At 39.2% G+C, this 18,918-nt stretch overlaps 1 protein-coding gene across 9 annotated transcripts in view; it reads left to right on the plus strand.

The window, feature by feature from the left end:
• LOC135196208 (uncharacterized) overlaps positions 1 to 18,918 on the plus strand; it is a 249,441-nt gene that overhangs the window by 136,940 nt on the left and 93,583 nt on the right. For 8 of the 9 annotated variants that reach the window (XM_064222826.1, XM_064222831.1, XM_064222829.1 and 5 more), the window contains exons 3-5: positions 1,857 to 1,929; positions 11,619 to 11,789; positions 11,904 to 15,119. In XM_064222826.1, coding sequence (XP_064078896.1) covers positions 1,857 to 1,929; positions 11,619 to 11,789; positions 11,904 to 13,922 — 2,263 coding nt within the window. In that variant the 3' untranslated portion in view covers positions 13,923 to 15,119. Of the gene's footprint in view, positions 1 to 1,856; positions 1,930 to 11,618; positions 11,790 to 11,903; positions 15,120 to 18,918 lie in introns of those variants that run through there. The other variant, XM_064222835.1, reaches the window with a different exon arrangement.

The following is an 18,918-nucleotide window of genomic DNA, read 5'->3' on the forward strand; positions in this document are numbered from 1 at the left end:
CTATGAAACTTATTTGGTGTGTCTTTAGTTTAAGTTTGTTCACACACATGCTTTATTACAATTACTGCTGATGTTTATTAATAATTACTTAATGTGTTTTGAACTATGATTGTCACACACATGTTTATTTCAATTCAACATATAACTGATGTAAGCCTTTGTATATATGTTAACTATAAGTTACTTTTAAGTATTGTTCTTTATCCAGATTGTATGAACAATTGTATATATATTTTCTTACAATTATAGTATATAGTTGAATTTTAAGTTTTATTGAGACCTTCTTTATTTCAATCTTGTGCTAATTCTCTGGTACAATTTCGCGTAGCGACACGAACTGAGCCCAGAAAAAGGATTTTGACGTAGGAAAAATCTATTTCTGGGCGTTTGGTTCGTGTCGCCCAGCGAAATCCCACCTCTTCCCAACCCTTTGCTCAAGATTGATTGCTAACTTCAGGATGGCCACCTAAGCGTGGGTTGTAGTAGTAGTAGTTGCTGCCCCGTTCTGTGGGTCGGCTCTCTTCTTATGGGATTTTGTTGTAGGAAATTTCTAATTGACAAGAAGTTCGTGGTAGTGGTCTCACTCGCCCTAGTGTTCATACCGACGCCCTCCTTGTGGGTGAGCGAGTCAGTTATACTGACCTTTTCTTTATTTTGTTTATTCTCTGGTATTTGTTAGATCATTTACCTAGAAATAATGAATTAAAGGATTATTTCGCTGGGCGACACAAACCAAACGCCCAGAAATAGATTTTTCCTACGTCAAAATCCTTTTTTTGAGTCGACATATGGTACGTCCATTCTGCATACGGGGGACATTTTGACTCGACGTTTAATACGTCCATTCGGCGTTTAAGGCTTAATAGACTTAAGAACATCATTTTCAAAGGATCTCATCACCTCATGTCAATCCTAATCTTAAGACAAGTCCATATTTACATGTATGAGAACTGAGGACAAGGTTGATCTGTTATCATTAGTGGCAGAGAGGGATAACTTCTTACAAAATGACAGATCAACTTACAAAATGAGGTCAAGATTGATCTGTTATCATTAATTTCTAAGATATCCAATACAAACTTAATGATGTATTTTATAGAGGTTCAGGTGTAGGAAAACCATTCTAGATTGATACCACGACTGATATACTGCACTGACCACTGTTGTTGAAATGGCTGGTTAATTGATGAACTCCTAGTCTTGAGAATCGACTTGGTATTCTCTCTCAGAAAGCTTTTACTGAACTAATGTGTACTACACTGAATTTTTATCTAGCTAGGAGAGAGTCATTGTAAATTGAGATGTAAGTGTGACATGGTTTGGTCTATTTTACACAAAAAAGAAACAGTAAATTGAGGTGACCATGCAGTCAAAAAAATAACAAACAATAGATATATGCTGTTCTTATGTATAGATGTTTTGAGTTTGAGGGTTACGTTCTTCTTGAACCAGCTGTGGAGATGTCTATGGTAGTTGACATATTGTCTGTAAATCATCATCATCATCATCATCATCAATGTTTGTGCTATGATCTGTCAAATTGATATTTAGATATGTTTCTTATTGGCAGCAGATGACTGATAAAATACTCTGTGTTACTTAAAGCAAAGGATTCTGTTTGTTTTCATATTTTACCATCCTGTAGTTGCAGTATGATACATGTACTAACATTTCCAGTGATGAACAATTAACTTAGAGTACTGGTAATTGCCTGCAAAGACTTTGTTTTTCATTACATAGTACAGTTGGAAAGTATAACATTTACCATTGTTCTTAATGATTTATAAAAATTGAAGTTATGTTGAAGCATATTAATTATATCTCTACATATTGAAATATAATTAATTTAATTTCAGCATTTGTCACCAAGGCCAACTTCCTCAGGACCTCCCAGTTAACTGGCTTTTGCTTGAGATGCTTGACAAAGAGGTAAAAACCAGAATTTTATGTTGCTTATCATGCTAAATGTACTACATGCAATACTGTACGTATTCATGTCAGCAATAGCACCTGTGTTATAAATGAGCATGTTTTTATACATGCTTTTGTGTCTTAACCACTACAATCTTAGATAAATTAGCTCCAGGTTCAAGCGTATGCTTCCTCTGTTGCAGCCTTTTCAAATACGTAAATTCTGTCCTCCACCCATATTTTAGATGATTGCATAGGGAGTCTTTCCATTATAGTCCATTTGATATTTTACATTGACCCTCAACAGGAATCTGAGTACTTCAAACACTCATTTGGTTAGATTACATAAGTACATTAGGTAATGTTCAACACTACACTGTACAGTGGTAAAGTGTGAGGGTCCATGATTACAGTATACAGCAGTAAGGGTTCTTGTCCATATACTAAGAAGAATGGCGTATCCCTTATGAAACTATTTTACTCTGTGGTAAGTGCAAGTTTCGTATCTGGTAAAATCAATACACCCAGTCCCTGGGTATTGGCAAACTTGTTTAATGGCACCATATCATGCTGAGTTCCGGTTATCGGCGCCATAAGGTGTCAATAGTAGAGTTATGGCACCATAACATACCTAAAGGAGATGCCATTAACTGGATATTAGTGCCATAAGTCACAGAGATTTGGTTAATGGCAGTTTTCGCTTGTCTGCACCCTGCTGAGAAACGGAACCTGGGCTGATAACCGGGAACTGTCTGTACCCAGTTTTGGGTTATATGCCACTAAATATCTTGGAATCTTCACTACTTCCCTATTATGGGATTTGACCAACCCATTGACTGATGACCAGTAGGAGGCTACTGCAAAAAGATCCATTTTCATAATTTCTGTCATTCCCTTTAGTATTGAAATCTCAATGCCTCATCCTGTATGTAGTACATACTTATTAGGGTACGTGGACAACCGAACTTCGCCATGAACGAACTCAAAGCCCAAGTAACCAACACTGCCATCTTATATACCATGGACCTCTGATCCCAGCCCCTAGATGAGGTAGGAGGATTAGGAATCCACTATAAGGAGTGTATGTTTCTTTCACCTGCTCTCTCTGCTGTGGATTCAACTGAACATTGGGACTTCGAACCCCTTTACTCCTTTTCCTCTTATCAATTTTCCCCTTCCCTTCTTCCCCTTTCGTTGATGACTTTGGCATGGCACTGTATTGAATTATGGAATTCACTGCTCTTTTAACTAGATGGAGGGTGGAATTGGATGTCTTGCTGCTCCACTCTTAAAAACTAGAGTACCAGCGATGGCAAATTTTTATGTCAATCCATGCCTTCAGTGCTGGGTCTGATCTTGGCGGACTGACAACCCTTAAGACTCAGTGGGTATGGTGTATATCCAGGTGAGGATCCAAGGGCAGTTATCACTTTGTAACAAAATTGCTCCTTCCTCAGTTCCTGGCAAAAGGGACCTCGTCGTCGATGAAATTTACGATATGGCGGAACAAACAAACCTCCCTCCGACTTTTGGCATGGCAGTGAACTGTTCACAGGAAGACTTAAATTGATTAAACTCAAGGTGGTATTAAAATGTTCATACCATACAATAAGCTGTAAAGAAGTAGATATCATCATGACCCAACCTAGTCTCACTTTGATTTTCTCTTTGTAGTCAAACTGGTCAAGTTTTTTGAATTTGCAAGCAGATCAAGACATATCTTTATTAAAATGAGAAAATTATTTATTGAATCAATGCCTGTCACAGATGAGCATAAGACAAATTTAAAAAGGAATGTTTGGTTGAAACAACAACCATAAACCAATCAGAAAATTATAAGAACACTAAAAATTTAGATAACGAGTATTAATATTACAAGGTATGATACCATGAATAAACATATTTATGAATGTTACAAGGCTTGATACCATGAATAAACATAAATATGAATGTTACAGGGCATGATAACATGAACAGTGTGCAAGGTACAGTAGTAGTGCCAATGAAATTATAGATAATGTTATTAGATTCATTAAAGAAAAGATACAAGAACATTGAAGACTGCAAAATATATGAGATCCCAATCATGCAAGACATTAGTAAAACAATCAAAATAGCAAAGATAAAGTTCAGTGACCAAATCTTGCCCTTGAAAATCATAATATGTACTGGGATTAAATAGGGAATTAAGAACATAATATGTTCCCAAACCCATGCAATACAAGAAATGTTGCAAATATGGCCTTTAGCCATTAAATGCAGAAATTTTCCCAGATGTGCCTTTTGGCAGTTCGCAGTAACATAGAACTTGCTGGGACTGTGGCCTACCAAATTGCATAAATTGTGTTCTAGAACATCATGATTGATCCAAAGTATGTGCATTCTATATCTACAGTACTGAACTTAAATGACTTCAAGAACGAACTGGAATGTCGATCAAGGAAGCAAAATTAGAACTAAAAGTGAGAGGGTTAAATGACCCAGATAAGAAATTTAGGTATACAGATACTTGAAAATCATACACTACCAGAACTGAAATGAATAATAGAAATAAAAAATACCACCACAAAAATTACATGATAAAAGAACTCTTTTTAAGAAAATTTCAAACATCAATACCTTTTCACCGGAAATAGAATCGATACCTCTTTACTGGAAATAGAAACAAATACGTAGTGACAGAGGAAGATGAGGAAGAATTAAAATCACATAAATGTGATAAAACAGATAATGCAACTTGGAAGAGGCACCTAGATAAGACCTTACTTAATTCCACCAAACCAAATTCAAAAAAGAAAAATAACCCACCAATCTCACCAAAAGCTAAAATTCAGAAACAACACTAAATCAAACATTCCACTGTCTCCCGAAGTAACAACAAGACCTCAAGGAACAGAATAATAAAATTCAGATAAAATGGAGAACCAAAATATAGATGATGATAAACACAATGAAAGCAAAGAAAATTCACCCATCACTGATTATAGGTGCTACAAGGAAAATAAAGAAAAAAAACAGAACTGATGAACATGATGATTCATGTGGTTGCAGCAAGTGCTTTATAGCAATGTGCCACAGAAATAAAAATCTACATAACAGATGAATGTCTAACCAACACCATAATAAATTTCAAGAGGTATAGTAATACGTAATGAAAAAAACAAACATAAAACTGCGTGCGTAAGGTTCCCCTGCGATTTTATGCATTTCACATTTCCATGTTTCAGTTTGTTGCAGATTTTTGTGGGACACATTACATATTCACTAGGGGTGGGGGGGATTTTTCCAACTTTCAAATTTTTTCATAGAGCAATATTCACTAATTACTGTATTTTCATTTTATTTTCGTGACTGAATATATTTTTATGATAAATGATTTACTAATTTTTAAATGTTAATATTAATGTAAACATAGCAAAATATCTGTAAAATGTTTAATACAAATCAAATAAATCTGTAATAGAAATCATAAATTTGAGCTGATTTTGGGGTCCAACCCAATGACAGGTGGGCCCCAGAATGAGAACGCTGAGGTGGATTATGGGAATATCTCTGCTTGAGAGACTGGAAAAGGATGAAATAGGAAGGGCAGGCTTAGTAAAGATTACAGAGGTGATAAGATAGTCACGATTGAGATGGTATGGGCACGTGTTGAGGAAGGATGACGAGGAGAGAGTGATGAGGGCGTGGAAGGAATCTGTTAGAGGAAGAAGATCGAGAAGGAGACAGAATAGATGGCGAGATAAAGTGAAGGAAGATATGGAGAGAAGAGGGTTGGTGGAGGATGATGCCTTTGAGAAGGCAGTGGAGAAGGCGCATTAGGCAACCGACCCCTTAATGTAGGGATAATGGTGGGAAAGAAGAAGAATTTATATTTGTTCCAATGAAGGACATGTACAGTCCAGTACTACTGATATACGAGAAAGAGAGAAGAGTTTACGTAATATGTTGTCACAGAAAAATTTTTGGCCACTGGAGCCTGGAGGTTTTGAGTTGCCCACATGTGAAATTTGTATTTTAAATATTTTTATGGTGATTAGATCAGTAGAATATAAATGGGTTCTGTAAGTAAATATATATATAATATAATATATATATATATATATATATATATAGATATATATATATTATATTTATATATATATATATATGGCATAAGAATGTTTTGCTAAATTTATGGGAGATGGTGCCCTGTCTTTCTAAACCAGTACCCATGTATTTCAGATATGCACTATACAGTAGTATTATCCCTAAAAAATTGTACCTATACTATAGTAAATATCGTTACAAAATCATCTTACAACACAGAAAAATATCAATACATATATGTAAAATGTGTGCCCAGTGCAGTACAGTATGCGCAGTACAATGCGCAAAGCTATCTAGGGCAAAGAAAACATGCTTGTCTGAATGATAGGGAATACATACTTGGTTGTAACAGTTGTATGCTGATACCAAATTTTGCAACACAACTTTGAAATTATATTTTGGGGGTGTTATAGGATGATAGTAGTTTGAACTGTGAAGTTTGGCAATGAACTATTAAAGTAGGCAGTTATAAGCATTTTAGGTGTGTATGTAGCCTACTTAAGAGTAACAGTAGTAGGAGAGTAAACTGTAATCTAAGGTTACTTTGGGTGTTTTGGGATGTTGGTTTGGGGTGTATTTTTGTTTGAAACATTAAATTGTTTTAGTATGATAATTTAAGCTATAATTTTGTTTGAACTCTCAAATTAAGCTGTAAAATAGGCATTTATAAGGGTTTCAGTTTAAGGGATACAAGGTGTTTGAGTTATAAGCCAGTTAAACATTAATAGAGGGGAGTTTTGCTTTTCCACGGATTTTGCAATTCTGCAGTAGGTTCTGGAACCTATTCTCATCTAAAAATGGGGGAGCACTGTATTGAACACTTAGGATATCAAAGAGAAAATCATCAGGATATCAAAGAGAAAATCATCAGTGTTGTAGATAATATTCTAAAGAAAATCCAAATGGAAAAATTAAATCAAGATGGTAAAAATGTCACAGTTAACGAGTTAGATGATGCAAACTACAAAAGAAAAATAACTACTCATAACCTACAAAAATACAAATTCAACTTATATTATTTGCAATAAAATCTGACTACCCACATATTGCACCATTCAATTGGTATATAATTCAGTGGAATGTAAATGGATTATTGACAAGAATGCACTTAGAAGTTCAATGATTTATTAGCAAACTTGAACCAATGATTACATATATGTATACAACATATTGGAGGACTTGTTCCAAATAGAAGTAGATATCTATTAGTCCCAACATCAAAGGAAAATTACAGTAGTTCAGGAACAGCATTATATGGCCATAATAAAATATACGACAAAGTAAACATAAGATTACGTACACTGAAGTACAAATTTTAGCAATAACAATGAAAACAGAAAACAATATGTTTGATATTAACATCTACAACCAGCCCAATAAAAGGTATGGTTTAAACATTTTACAACAAATAGTAAATGATTTTAAGAATCCCATATTAATTGCAAGAGATTAAATGAGCATAATCTGATATGGGACTATAACAGTATTGCACAAGATAAAAATGGAGAAAAAATAGGAAATTTAATGAACACTAATAATCTCTGTTTTCTGAATGACAACAAAGTATAAATACATACTCTTCCAAAACCCATGGAATATTTTCCTTAATAGATGTGACTTTTTGTTCAACAAATATAATTGACAAACTAGATTGGAATACATGTAATGACTCCCACTCATGTGATTTATTTTCTCTTAATAATATCCCTATTAAATAATAAATCAAAACCATACTTCCCACATTATAACATGCAATAAGCAGATCGGGAGATATTTAACGTGCATACCAGAAATATTCCACTGTATAATTATTTGAAAAATCACAATGAGACAATTTAATTCTATTTGTCCTTCGTTGATAAGGCAGCAGCCGAAGCAATTCCTCAATCAAAACATGATACAAAACATAAACTCCCCTGGTGGTCAGATGATCTATCTGAATTATTAGTATGAGAAAAACACTAGCAAGGTTCCCCCTGATCCCAACCCCTTGACGAGGTGGGGGCTGAGAGATCCACTGCAATGAGAGTATGCCCTTTTATGCCCATTCTATCTGCTTTGGATTCAACTGAATTGGGACCAATAACTCCTTTAAAATTCTCTTTTTCCCTTCTTCCTCTTTCGTGGACAACCTTGGCATGGTTTTGAGCTACTGATTTCACTGCTCTTTTAACTTGATGGAGGGTGGCGTTGGATGGCATGCCACACCACCCGTAAAACTAGAGTACCTGACAGAGTCGAGTGAGGGGAAATTTTGATGTCAAGCCATGCCAACAGTGCTGGGTCCAATCTCGACTGACTGACGACCCTTAAGGCACTGTGGGAATGGCGTATACCGTATACGGGCGAGTGCCCCAGGGCAGTGACCACAGTGTAACAGTTGATCTTCGCTCAGTTGGACCTCCTTGGTGAGAGGGGCCTCATCCTCGACAAAATTTAAACTTCTCATTATATGGCAAACAGCAAATATCCCTAGTACTTATGGTATGGCAATGAACTATTATCATGAAATCCCAATTAATGAACAGCATGGTGGTATTAAAACTAATACCATACAAGCCACCGAGAAAAAGTAAATTTCGTATTGACACAACCTTGACTCACTTCAACTCTCTCTTTATGATTGGAAGTTGGTCAAGGTTCCTGACCTTGGAAATGGACAAAAAAAATATCTGCCACTTTAAAATTAGAAAATTATTTATCAAGTAGACACCCAACCTCTGAAATGTCATTAAGAGAAATAAAAGACCAAATGTGGTTTATAGAAACCACACCAAAAAACCAATCGGAAAATTACTTAACCATAAAGAACATTGATAATATAAAGGTATATATAAAAAATATGACTATGAACAACGTACAGGGTACCATAGTACTTCCTAATAATAGTGAGGAGCTAATAATAAAAATATTTTGCTAGAATCCCTTTAAAAAAAAAGTACAATGTGCTAGATTGTGAAATATACAGTATAGCAAAAAAAAATTGAAGGCCAAGGTTACTTTTCAAAATTAAAATTATGGGCCAAAACAGAGAACTGAGACCGTATGTTCCAAAACTACTACAGAGACCAAACTGTGGTAAATATGGACATACTTACGGGAAAAAATTGCCGAAATATTATAAATTCTCGTTCTCAGACTGAAAGACTGTGGAAGTGACTTTCTGGCACTCCCAAAAGGCCCTAGCAAGAGAACAAACTTAGCAATCTACGGCCGAAGGCCGGTATCAATGGAGAGAAAAATTTGTGTAAAACTCTTTTTTGGGTGAGGAGCCGTGTCGCCCGGTGAAATGTCTCGTTAGCCATTTCTGATATATAAAAACTAATGCTAAATATACCAGAGAATAAACCAAAGGGACTGACTGAGGTTACTACCCTCAGGCGAGCACTTTTATAAATAAAAAATGTCGTGTATAAACCAGGGGTGAGTAAAACTGCCACATCTCCTTCACCCCACAGAAAGATCCTCGTCAACAATCTCTGAAACATGAAGTGCCGTTACACAGGCCGCCTCCACGTATCCAACCCCCTCCTCCCCATCGTCATCTATGACATCTTAAGTTAGCACGGCGACGTTGTATCAACGAGATTTTGTCTCTGTTTTGATTTTGTGTTTACGTCGTCTAATTGTGTACTATACGATGGCAGCTTCCGTCCCATCTAAGTTGAGTACCCAGAACATGCTTTGATTTGGTTTTTTATGTGGCAGATCGCTGTTTTGTTAGTTTATTAAGGCTTAGTTATAGTGGTGCTTCATGTGACGTCATCGCGGGCTCGTCTGCATGAGCGGCCTGTTATTACGATTCTCGGCGATATTTCTACCTATTATTATATTTTATGATCTGTATAAACCTGGTTATCTTTCGAGTGTCTTCCTTTCGTGATGTTTGCCCCTTAGGGCTAGGATCGAGTTTATTAACCGTTCCTTTATCTATCGGTGCTATATATATGTATATATAGGTAATGAAGACACTCTTTGAGTATTTCCAGTTTTAAGGAGCTCTAGTACTCCTGTGTATCGTGTTTATTCAGGTCCTGTATATAATCAGTTAGAGCCTTATCGCAAGTGATATTCAAGTTTGTTTGTTAGCGTGCCTAGCAACTAGGTTAGGTTTCTCTTTGAACCCCGCGTTGTTGCATGTCTACGCATATTATAAGCGTCTACTTTGGGTTAGGTCATATTTAACTCTTTTCTCTGGAATTTCGGTCCCAGATGGTTTCATTTAGTCTGATTACAACTATAGGGGTTCTATTTAGAGTAATCTAGCGTAAGTTAATTAGGTTAGCCTAGCCTAGTAGGCTACTTCCTTTTCACTGTCTTCCTTTCGGGTCTCTCCTCTTATGATGCTTCATCAACGGTTGATTAGCTGTTGGGAAACAGCGCCTGATCTTTATTTATGGATTATAGGCTAGCTCTAATTCATAGATCCTGCGACCGTTTGATGTAGTTGGTTTCATAGTAGTTCATTGAACTTATTGCCTACTAGTCACTTTGAGAGAGAGAGACAGTTGGGAAGAGGGCAGACGGGAGGTAAGAAACGTTTGAAGTGTTGACTAGTGAGTCTTGGGTTGAGTTGTTGTACCGTAGTATGTCATCTCTTGATCTCCAACCGCCGGACTCCGGGGGTGGAGTGAGAGATCGATCTGTTTTATTTAGTTACATCTTCTTTCCCTCTCCGTTCTATTTAGACGTGAAGGATTACAAATGGGATGTTTGTTGACAACCAATTCTTCCCTGTTTGGTTCACTTTGTTTTCATTTTCAAGCGTGTCTTAGTCCTTCCTGGCTTTCCCGGAAGAATCCGGGACTCCCAGGATTCCGGCACGTAGGGGTATGTCCCCACCACACACTTGTTTATGTTATTCTCATATACATGTACCTATTTTCAATTACTTTCCTAATGATTTGCAATCGTGGTCCGGAAATCCGGGCCCGGATACGTTTGAATTTCATAAGGAATTCTTTGTTTTGTATATGCTATGGTCTGCTAGTTTATTCGAGATCATGGTAGGTCTAGTATCTAGGCCCGGACACGGTCCCGACGGACTGGTGACAGTATAACTTATAGGTATCTAGATTTATTTTAGCTCTAACTGGGATTAATGTTACCCGGGCGGTGGTAGGTCTATCAGTATAGGCTCGATACCGTCCGGATAAATGTATTTAATTTTAGCATGTTCTGTATATACTTTTAAAACATTTGTCTTATGCTGGCTTTTCTAGACGTTGGCAGGTCCTGAAAAATGGACCCGGATATCGTCCGGAATTGACGGTTATTAAAAAATATTTGTTGTCTTTTTCCCGGTGTTCTCATGGCTAAAAAGAGTTGTATTCCGGTGATGCCGGATTACTAATTTGGTTGAGGCACACACGGGTTTTAAGAGATACTATATTTTATTTATTTTCCGAGTTTCCTTTCCCTCCTGACTGTGTTATTTAGCACTTCTCATTCCGGCGATGCCGGACTGAGTTGGGGGAGGGTTAGGCTTCTTGGATAATTGTAAATCTGTATCATCCAATTTTCCGGGGGAGTGTCCCCGGAACTTTGATTTTATATTGATTAAAGTCATGTATTTAGCTTAGTGACTGGTTGATACTCATTTTCAATATCTCTTACAGATGTTACAATGTGCTGAGGTGGGCTGTTTGGCTATGCTACAACAGCCGTTCGGGCATGTAGAGTGCCGTACTCACTCGGCATGTGCAGTACAAGTCCTGGAAGAGACAGTTTGGCATCATGAGAGATGCCAAGTCTGTTATGATCTTTATGCACAGATCACAGATGACTTGGTAAGTAGACTGATAGTCTGAATCGAATGTTTTCTGTTATGTTAGTGGATTGCTTTCCTTTATACATCTGGAGATATATATTTTGTCTGCGCCTGATCAAGGATTCTCTTTCAGGCCCCCAAGGATGTGAAGGATGCGGCGCTCGCCACTTTGAAGGTCTGGGTAGGTGGCTTTGGGAGAAATGTAGGGAAAACTAGGCCCTACATCCTTTCTCGTGTTGTAGCTTCAGTCCTCTACCCTAACTCCAAGACTTCAGCTGTGGCAGAGGAAGTAGCGGCGCCGTATCTACAAGCGATTGGTGAAGAGTTCCAAGGTTTGGAACCTGTAGAGGGCCCTGAGGCAGAGGTTGTAGTGGAAGTCGGCGGCTTACACTTATCGTCTGAGCTGATGCAGACAGATCAGGTAGTTGAGGCAGTAGTTAGTCCCTCTCCTTCGTTCTCCTCCTCTGACTTCCCCACTTTTCCTTCTCTTACTCCTTCTCCAGTCGCTTCTCGCGTTCCTTCTCGTACCCCGCCAGGGTTCGAGGGTTTTGGGAACGCTGATGCAAATAAGGCAGCGTCTGTTCGTTCTAATGTGAAGGCCATGAAGACCAAGCAGCTGCCTGCGAAGGTGAAGTCCGGCATCTCGGCCCCATCGGCTGCGGACACCACATCTAAGAATAAGTCTAGCCGAAGCAGCAGCAAAGACAAGTCTTCGCGTAGGACTAAGGAGAAACCTGCTACTCCTTCGGCTGCCCCTTCACCGGCTTCTACGCTGTTGGCTGCAGCGATTCTTAGTCCGGCTCCCACTTTGACACCAACCTTACCAGCTACTTCAGGCCTTTCGTCAGCGGAAGTGCCAGTTAACTTAGAGGCTCTGGCTTCCATTCTGGTTCAGAAAGTGAGTCAAGAAGTTGCCTCTCAAGTAGCCAGGGATATGGCAGCCTTGTCAGGCAGACTGGAGTCACACATGTCTCGCACGGACCAGTCTGTATCAGAGCTGTCAGGCATTGTGAGTCAGCACCAATTGTTGATGGCTCAGACAGGCGGAAACCCTCTGCTCTTGTCGATCTTGTCGAATGCGGCCAATCTGCCCCCCTTTGAAGCAGGTAATCCGTGGCGCTTGGCTTTTGGAGCCGTTCTGCGTGACGGAAAACTTACTATCGAAGGGTGCGGTACACGCCCTTTGGAAGATTTTGAGTTTCACCCGGCAGACTTGCAATCCCCCTTTTTAGGCTATGCAAGGTTGACTAGGGAAGCTCTTGTAAGAGAGGACAAGGTTCCGGCGGAGACTCTCATCTTCCCAAGGGAAGCGGCCCAGTCAGCTTGGCTTAGGTTCATGAAAGAGATGGAGTGTGTCAACACCAAGATCACTCCATTTAAAGGGAAGTATACCACCTTCACTATCCCAAAGGATCACCCGCTGCCTTGCACCACGAAGATCGCCGAGCTGACCCTGAAAGCAGCGGAAGAAGACAAGTCTCTTCCACAGCTAAAAGAGACAGACTTGACGTCTTTGTTGGTGCCGGAAGATCCGACATACTGGCATCAAACTCCGGAGACTTTCCAGAAAGGAAAATTAGAGACAGACTGTGCTTCAACACAATTTAATGAGAGACTCCTTAAACTTCCTGAGCATCTCATTAAGGCGGAGTTCGAAGCCAGGTGTAGGTTGAGTCGGTCACTTCACTCAATCACTTCGGCAGAGATGATCGCTTCCGCCTATCCGACCGCTCCGGAGTTTCAGGTCCTTACCAAGTCGTTGTTGGGCACTTTTCAACACGACTTGTTTGATTTCGCTGTGGCCCGAAGAGCCTGCCGGAAGTTTGTATTGAGACCAGCTACGATCAGACATGAGCCTAATAAGCTCATTAAATCTTCAATATGGGGACCTTCCCTCTTTCCGGAGGATTTAGTAGCTCAGGTTACTCAAGAGACAGTAAGAGTCAACCAGACACTTGCCACCAGGTGGGCTCTTAAGTTTAAGCGTCCGGCAGACCCTTCCCCAGCAAGCACTCAGAAGGCCAAGAGGCCAAAGAAGTTCCAGCAGAGAAGGTTCCAAAGATCTCCAGCTGTGAACCAACCTTCCACTTCCATACCTCCGCCACAACAATCATATGTGTGGGTACAGGCCCCAGCACCTCAGTCTAATTAGCCCTTGCTTCCATCACCGGTCTACAACCAGGCTTATGAAGCACATACTTCCTTTCAGAAGTATGCCCCTAGAGGAACTAGAGGATGTGGTACCTCCAGACGGGTCGGCGGAGGAGGTGGAAGGCTCGCAAGAGCCAGAACCTACAGAGGAGGCAGAGGTTCAAGACCATCTGGCAACCAATGAGATAGCCAAGATAGGTGGGAGATTGGCTCTGTTCAAGCACAGGTGGACATTCAACACCTGGGCTCACAGTGTCATATCAAAAGGTTTGGGGTGGAGGTGGAGGAAGGGCCCACCTCCCCCATACAAGTTTTTTCAAGCTCGGACACCAGACTTAGTAGCTTTCACTCAGGAACTACTTCAGAAAAGAGCAATAAAAAGAGTCAGGAACATCAAATTTCAAGGCAGACTATTTTCAGTTCCCAAGAAGGGCACAGACAAGAGGAGGGTGATTCTAGATCTTTCACGGCTCAATTCCAGTATAGTATGCGACAAATTTTGCATGCTAACCGTGACCCAAGTGAGAACCTTACTTCCCTGTGGAGCCGTCACCACCTCTATAGATCTTACCGATTCCTATTACGTATCATGTGCCCATAGCAAGGAATGATCACTATGAGAGGTATCAAACAACAGATTCTTTACTTTATTAAGCAAGCAGATCCTGACTCTTTTCCCCTTGTCATGATGTCCGGGCAATTGCTACCTTTATTAACTATTTTCAGCATATGAACTTTGAGGATCTTAAAAAGTATACTGGTTGGAAATCTTTGGCAGTTTTCAAATGCCACTACCTTAAATCTCTTAATGCACTTAAGTTCCCTGCCGTGGCTGCAGGAAGTATCGTAGTTCCTGAAAACTCTTAACTTCCTCTTTCTATTAAACCTCCTCTTTTCTTTCCCACTTGCCTGCCTCACCTAGTTGTTCAACCCTGCCTTCCTCTCCCTTGGGCCTTCTGTAAGCACGAGCGGGGCGGATTGTATTAGCTTGTTAAAGAGATAATTTTATACCAAGTATTAATGTATTGTTAAGGTCTATGTTTTACCTTTAAGATATTACATGTAAGCTCATGTATTTGTGTATACATTCGATAATTGAGTTTTCTCAGTCTGCTTAAGTTTTGAGAAGTTCCCTTTTGCTAACAATACAAGTTGTACTTTGTGTTGGAGTTTATATGTATTAAAAATACTTTTTCTAGTTAATTTGTTTAGTTTTCCTTCCTTGTTACGGTATTTTCTTTATTTTCAGCTTGCCCCATTTCTCTGGTACAATTTCACCCGGCGACACAGCTTGATCCCAAAAAAGGGATTTTGACGGAGGAAAAATCTATTTTTGGGTGAGGAGCTGTGTCGCCCGGTGAACCCACCCTTCATTAATTCATTGATCTCCCACCCAGGGTGGTACAAGCTGTGGGTTGCTACTAGATGTCGTAGATGGCGCTGGGGAGGAGGGGGTTGGATACGTGGAGGCGGCCTGTGTAACGGCACTTCATGTTTCAGAGATTGTTGACGAGGATCTTTCTGTGCGGTGAAGGAGATGCGGCAGTTTTACTCGCCCCTGGTTTATACACGACATTTTTTATTTATAAAAGTGCTCGCCTGAGGGTAGTAACCTCAGTCAGTCCCTTTGGTTTATTCTCTGGTATATTTAGCATTAGTTTTTATATATCAGAAATGGCTAACGAGACATTTCACAGGGCGACACGGCTCCTCACCCAAAAATAGATTTTTCCTCCGTCAAAATCCCTTAAGAGATTTAGTTTAACTGAACTATTTTACACTAAATTACGTGAGTAAGCAATTTACACCTTAAGGGTGACAGCAACTTGAATGGGTCCAGAAATTAAATGGATGGTGGTTGATTGCAGGTCAACCGGGACACTTGGCTGGGAAACTATCCAGGCACAGGAATAAGGTTTGCACAGAGCGGGTTGCTGAATAAGCTTGGCGCCGCTTCCAAGGGATTCCAAATTTCCTCTCATAACTAGGCAAGATATTTGTGTCTACAAAGAAATTGCATTCTAGGAACAGTACTATGGCAATAGACACGTGGGAAACATTAAGGGGGCCGGCCGGAACCCCTATATATGGAGGTATAGGGCGAAAAATGCAAAGTCATGAAAAAATTCATGGAGCTTCATATGGCAATTGAGAATACGTATACGAAATATTTCGTCAAAATTCCTCTTACTTTCGTAGTTACAGGGTAATTAGTTAACGTAACTCAATAAGCCTAAAACATTGATCCGTACAAGAAAATGTAATATTTCTTCTATTATCGTAAATTTTGATAATTAATGTCAAAGAAATTGGGAGAAATGGCATCTGTAGACATTCCCCGAGTTGAGAAGGAGACTTCAGGCTCAAGCTACCAAGTCCAGTCCTGATTTAGTGCGATCACAGACGTCAAGTAGTCTACACGTTCCATTTCACGTCTGACATACTCCTGCTTTCATGTATGTTTATGTATGTTTCGGCAAGAATTTCATCATGCCAATGAGGAAAAGACAAGGGAAACATCTCGCTAACATACAGACGAAGAAAAATTGCTCAAGTATTATTACAGAATATCGTAATATATGCGTAGTTAGTGAAGAGAGAGGGGAGGGTTGCTTAGTAACGCCCCCGTCTTGCTTGACAGCACACGTCACACTGTGCCTAAGGCTACGATTTTTGAGCAAAGAGATCTTCATTTATGATAAATAACAAAGTTTTGGTTTTTTTAATTTTTTAATACCCAAAATGGGAATATGAAATTCCATAATAATCATGATTTATTAAATTGTCTTTGTAAAAAAAGTGTACGTCTTCGAGTTTCACCTCTTGACATTCTCTTGCAATTACGTTTGTTTATCTTTGTTTCGGGCAAGAATTTCATCATGCCAAAGAGGAAAATACAAGGAAAACATCTCGCTAACACACAGAAGAAGAAAATTCGCTGTAATAAGCCGAGTTAGTGAAGGGGAGAGAGAGAGTTGCGTAGGAAGGAGTGCCCCATCTTGCCTCAAGTAGTGCCCCAGGCTGCGATATATGAGCAAAGGGATCATCATTTATGATTAAATTATGATAAATAAAATAGTTTTGGTTTATTAATACACAAAAAAGAAATATACATTCATAATAATCATTATTTATTAATATTGTCTTTATAGAAATACGAAGGAAAACTTTGAACGCCCGTATCTCAAAACTATACTTATTGACCTTCAAAATCTATCTTCTCACTTAGTTTTAAAGCTATAACATTGAAATTTGGTATATAACTCAGAAAGACATTATAGAACAATCAAATAGAGCCCTTTTTTCCAATTTTTGTTTCATATTTTTTTTATAAATTTTTTTCTCGTGATTTATAGGGTTTATTTTTTGACCATATTGAAAAATTCATATCTAGCAAAAAAATGACTTTTAGAAAAAAAACTCTCCATTCGATTGGAGGTCTACATCAGGTCTATATATGGTAGTAATCCCAGGTCTTAATATTAAATATCAAGGGAGGAGATAGAATTTGAAAAATGGTTATTTTCGGGATAAATCGCCCTGGCGTCACAAAACCGAAGGTCAGAGGCGAAAATCATATGCGGTTTGGAGATGTCCCAAGTCACCTTATTAAGTGGTATGAATATCAGTGTCCTGTCCTTAAAAAAGGGCATTAGCCGGCCGGCCCCCTTAAACACTATTCTCTCATCATTTCACATCAAAGTCCCACTCACAGGGACATAGAATGACTGAGAGCTTATACTGAAAGGTATACCATGTTGTTTAAATAACTTGGGATGTTTAGCATGAAACAGTAATGTTACTTCCCATTGTAGCAGATGCTAGTCTAGATGAGAATATCACAATTAGATCTAATATCACTACTAGCATCGCAAAGGTAATTATTTACAACATTGATGGTAGCCATAGGGAACTGCATTACGGTAACCAAAAATGCAATGCTAAGCTGGTACTAGGGGGAAAGTCACATTAGAAAGAATGAAACAGAAGTACAAACAAGAGGCAAATAAACGGTAACTGTCTCTGCTTCTCATCATTTGATTTTTTTCCTTTTGGCAGAGTTCTATCCAGGATTCATTTCTTTTTGTCATTTCAGGAGTTGAAATTATTTGATTTTTCTTTCATTGGAGTTCCCATAGCAAAGCTATCGGAATCTTCAATGTTGATAGCAGTAGCAGTGAACAGAATGCTGTACTTATTTTGGATGTTAGTACTATTAACATAATGAAAATGTTGCATATCTTTATTTTCCTGTTGGTTGATATTATGTTGGTTAAGTCTTAGGTTTTTAACTAAAGTTGTGAAAGGGGGCTTTTTGGATGGATCAATGACCCCATTTACTTTTAACTCCAGTCAAGCTTCTTTAGCTGTCATTCTTGTCATTCTTCATCTGCAACTAAGCAAAGGTGGTTAGAGGAGGAGGTTCCAACTGTCGTCAGCTGTGCTGCGACTGTACCATCAGAGGGCCCGGTACTCAAATCTTTATTTGTACTTTAAATAAAGATTAGAGAGAAAGAGAGACCCCACCAAGGGCCCGACACCTTGATGTGGTGAGGGTACTTGTGTGGTGCAATGATGCTACATAGGCCAGTTCTGAGCATCCAGACTAAGCTCGGTCCACTTTTGTGCCTTCTCCTATTTTCAATCCTTAACTTCGTCCCTTATCAGGAGTGACCATTAGTTGACAAACTGGACCTACATTGGATTACGGCTCTGACTGCTCCTCTGATTTGATGGAGGTTGAAGAGGACTGACATGTCTCTCCACCCGTAGAATTCGAGCACCTGATGTGCCCAAGCGAGGGGAAAGTCTTATGTCAAACATGGCCCTCAGAGCTGGGTCTGATCTCAACGGACTGATGACGCCTCAAGTTCTGGGACCCATGTGTACAACCAGCTTGTAGTCTGTAGGAGTGGCCACCTAAAGTCGCATAACACATCCCTCCCTTATTGGGCTCGTTTTACATAGGGATATGGTGGGCGGAGGACTACCTGGCA

Source organism: Macrobrachium nipponense, chromosome 17, assembly GCF_015104395.2.
Source record: "Macrobrachium nipponense isolate FS-2020 chromosome 17, ASM1510439v2, whole genome shotgun sequence".
Classification (NCBI taxonomy): domain Eukaryota; kingdom Metazoa; phylum Arthropoda; class Malacostraca; order Decapoda; family Palaemonidae; genus Macrobrachium; species Macrobrachium nipponense.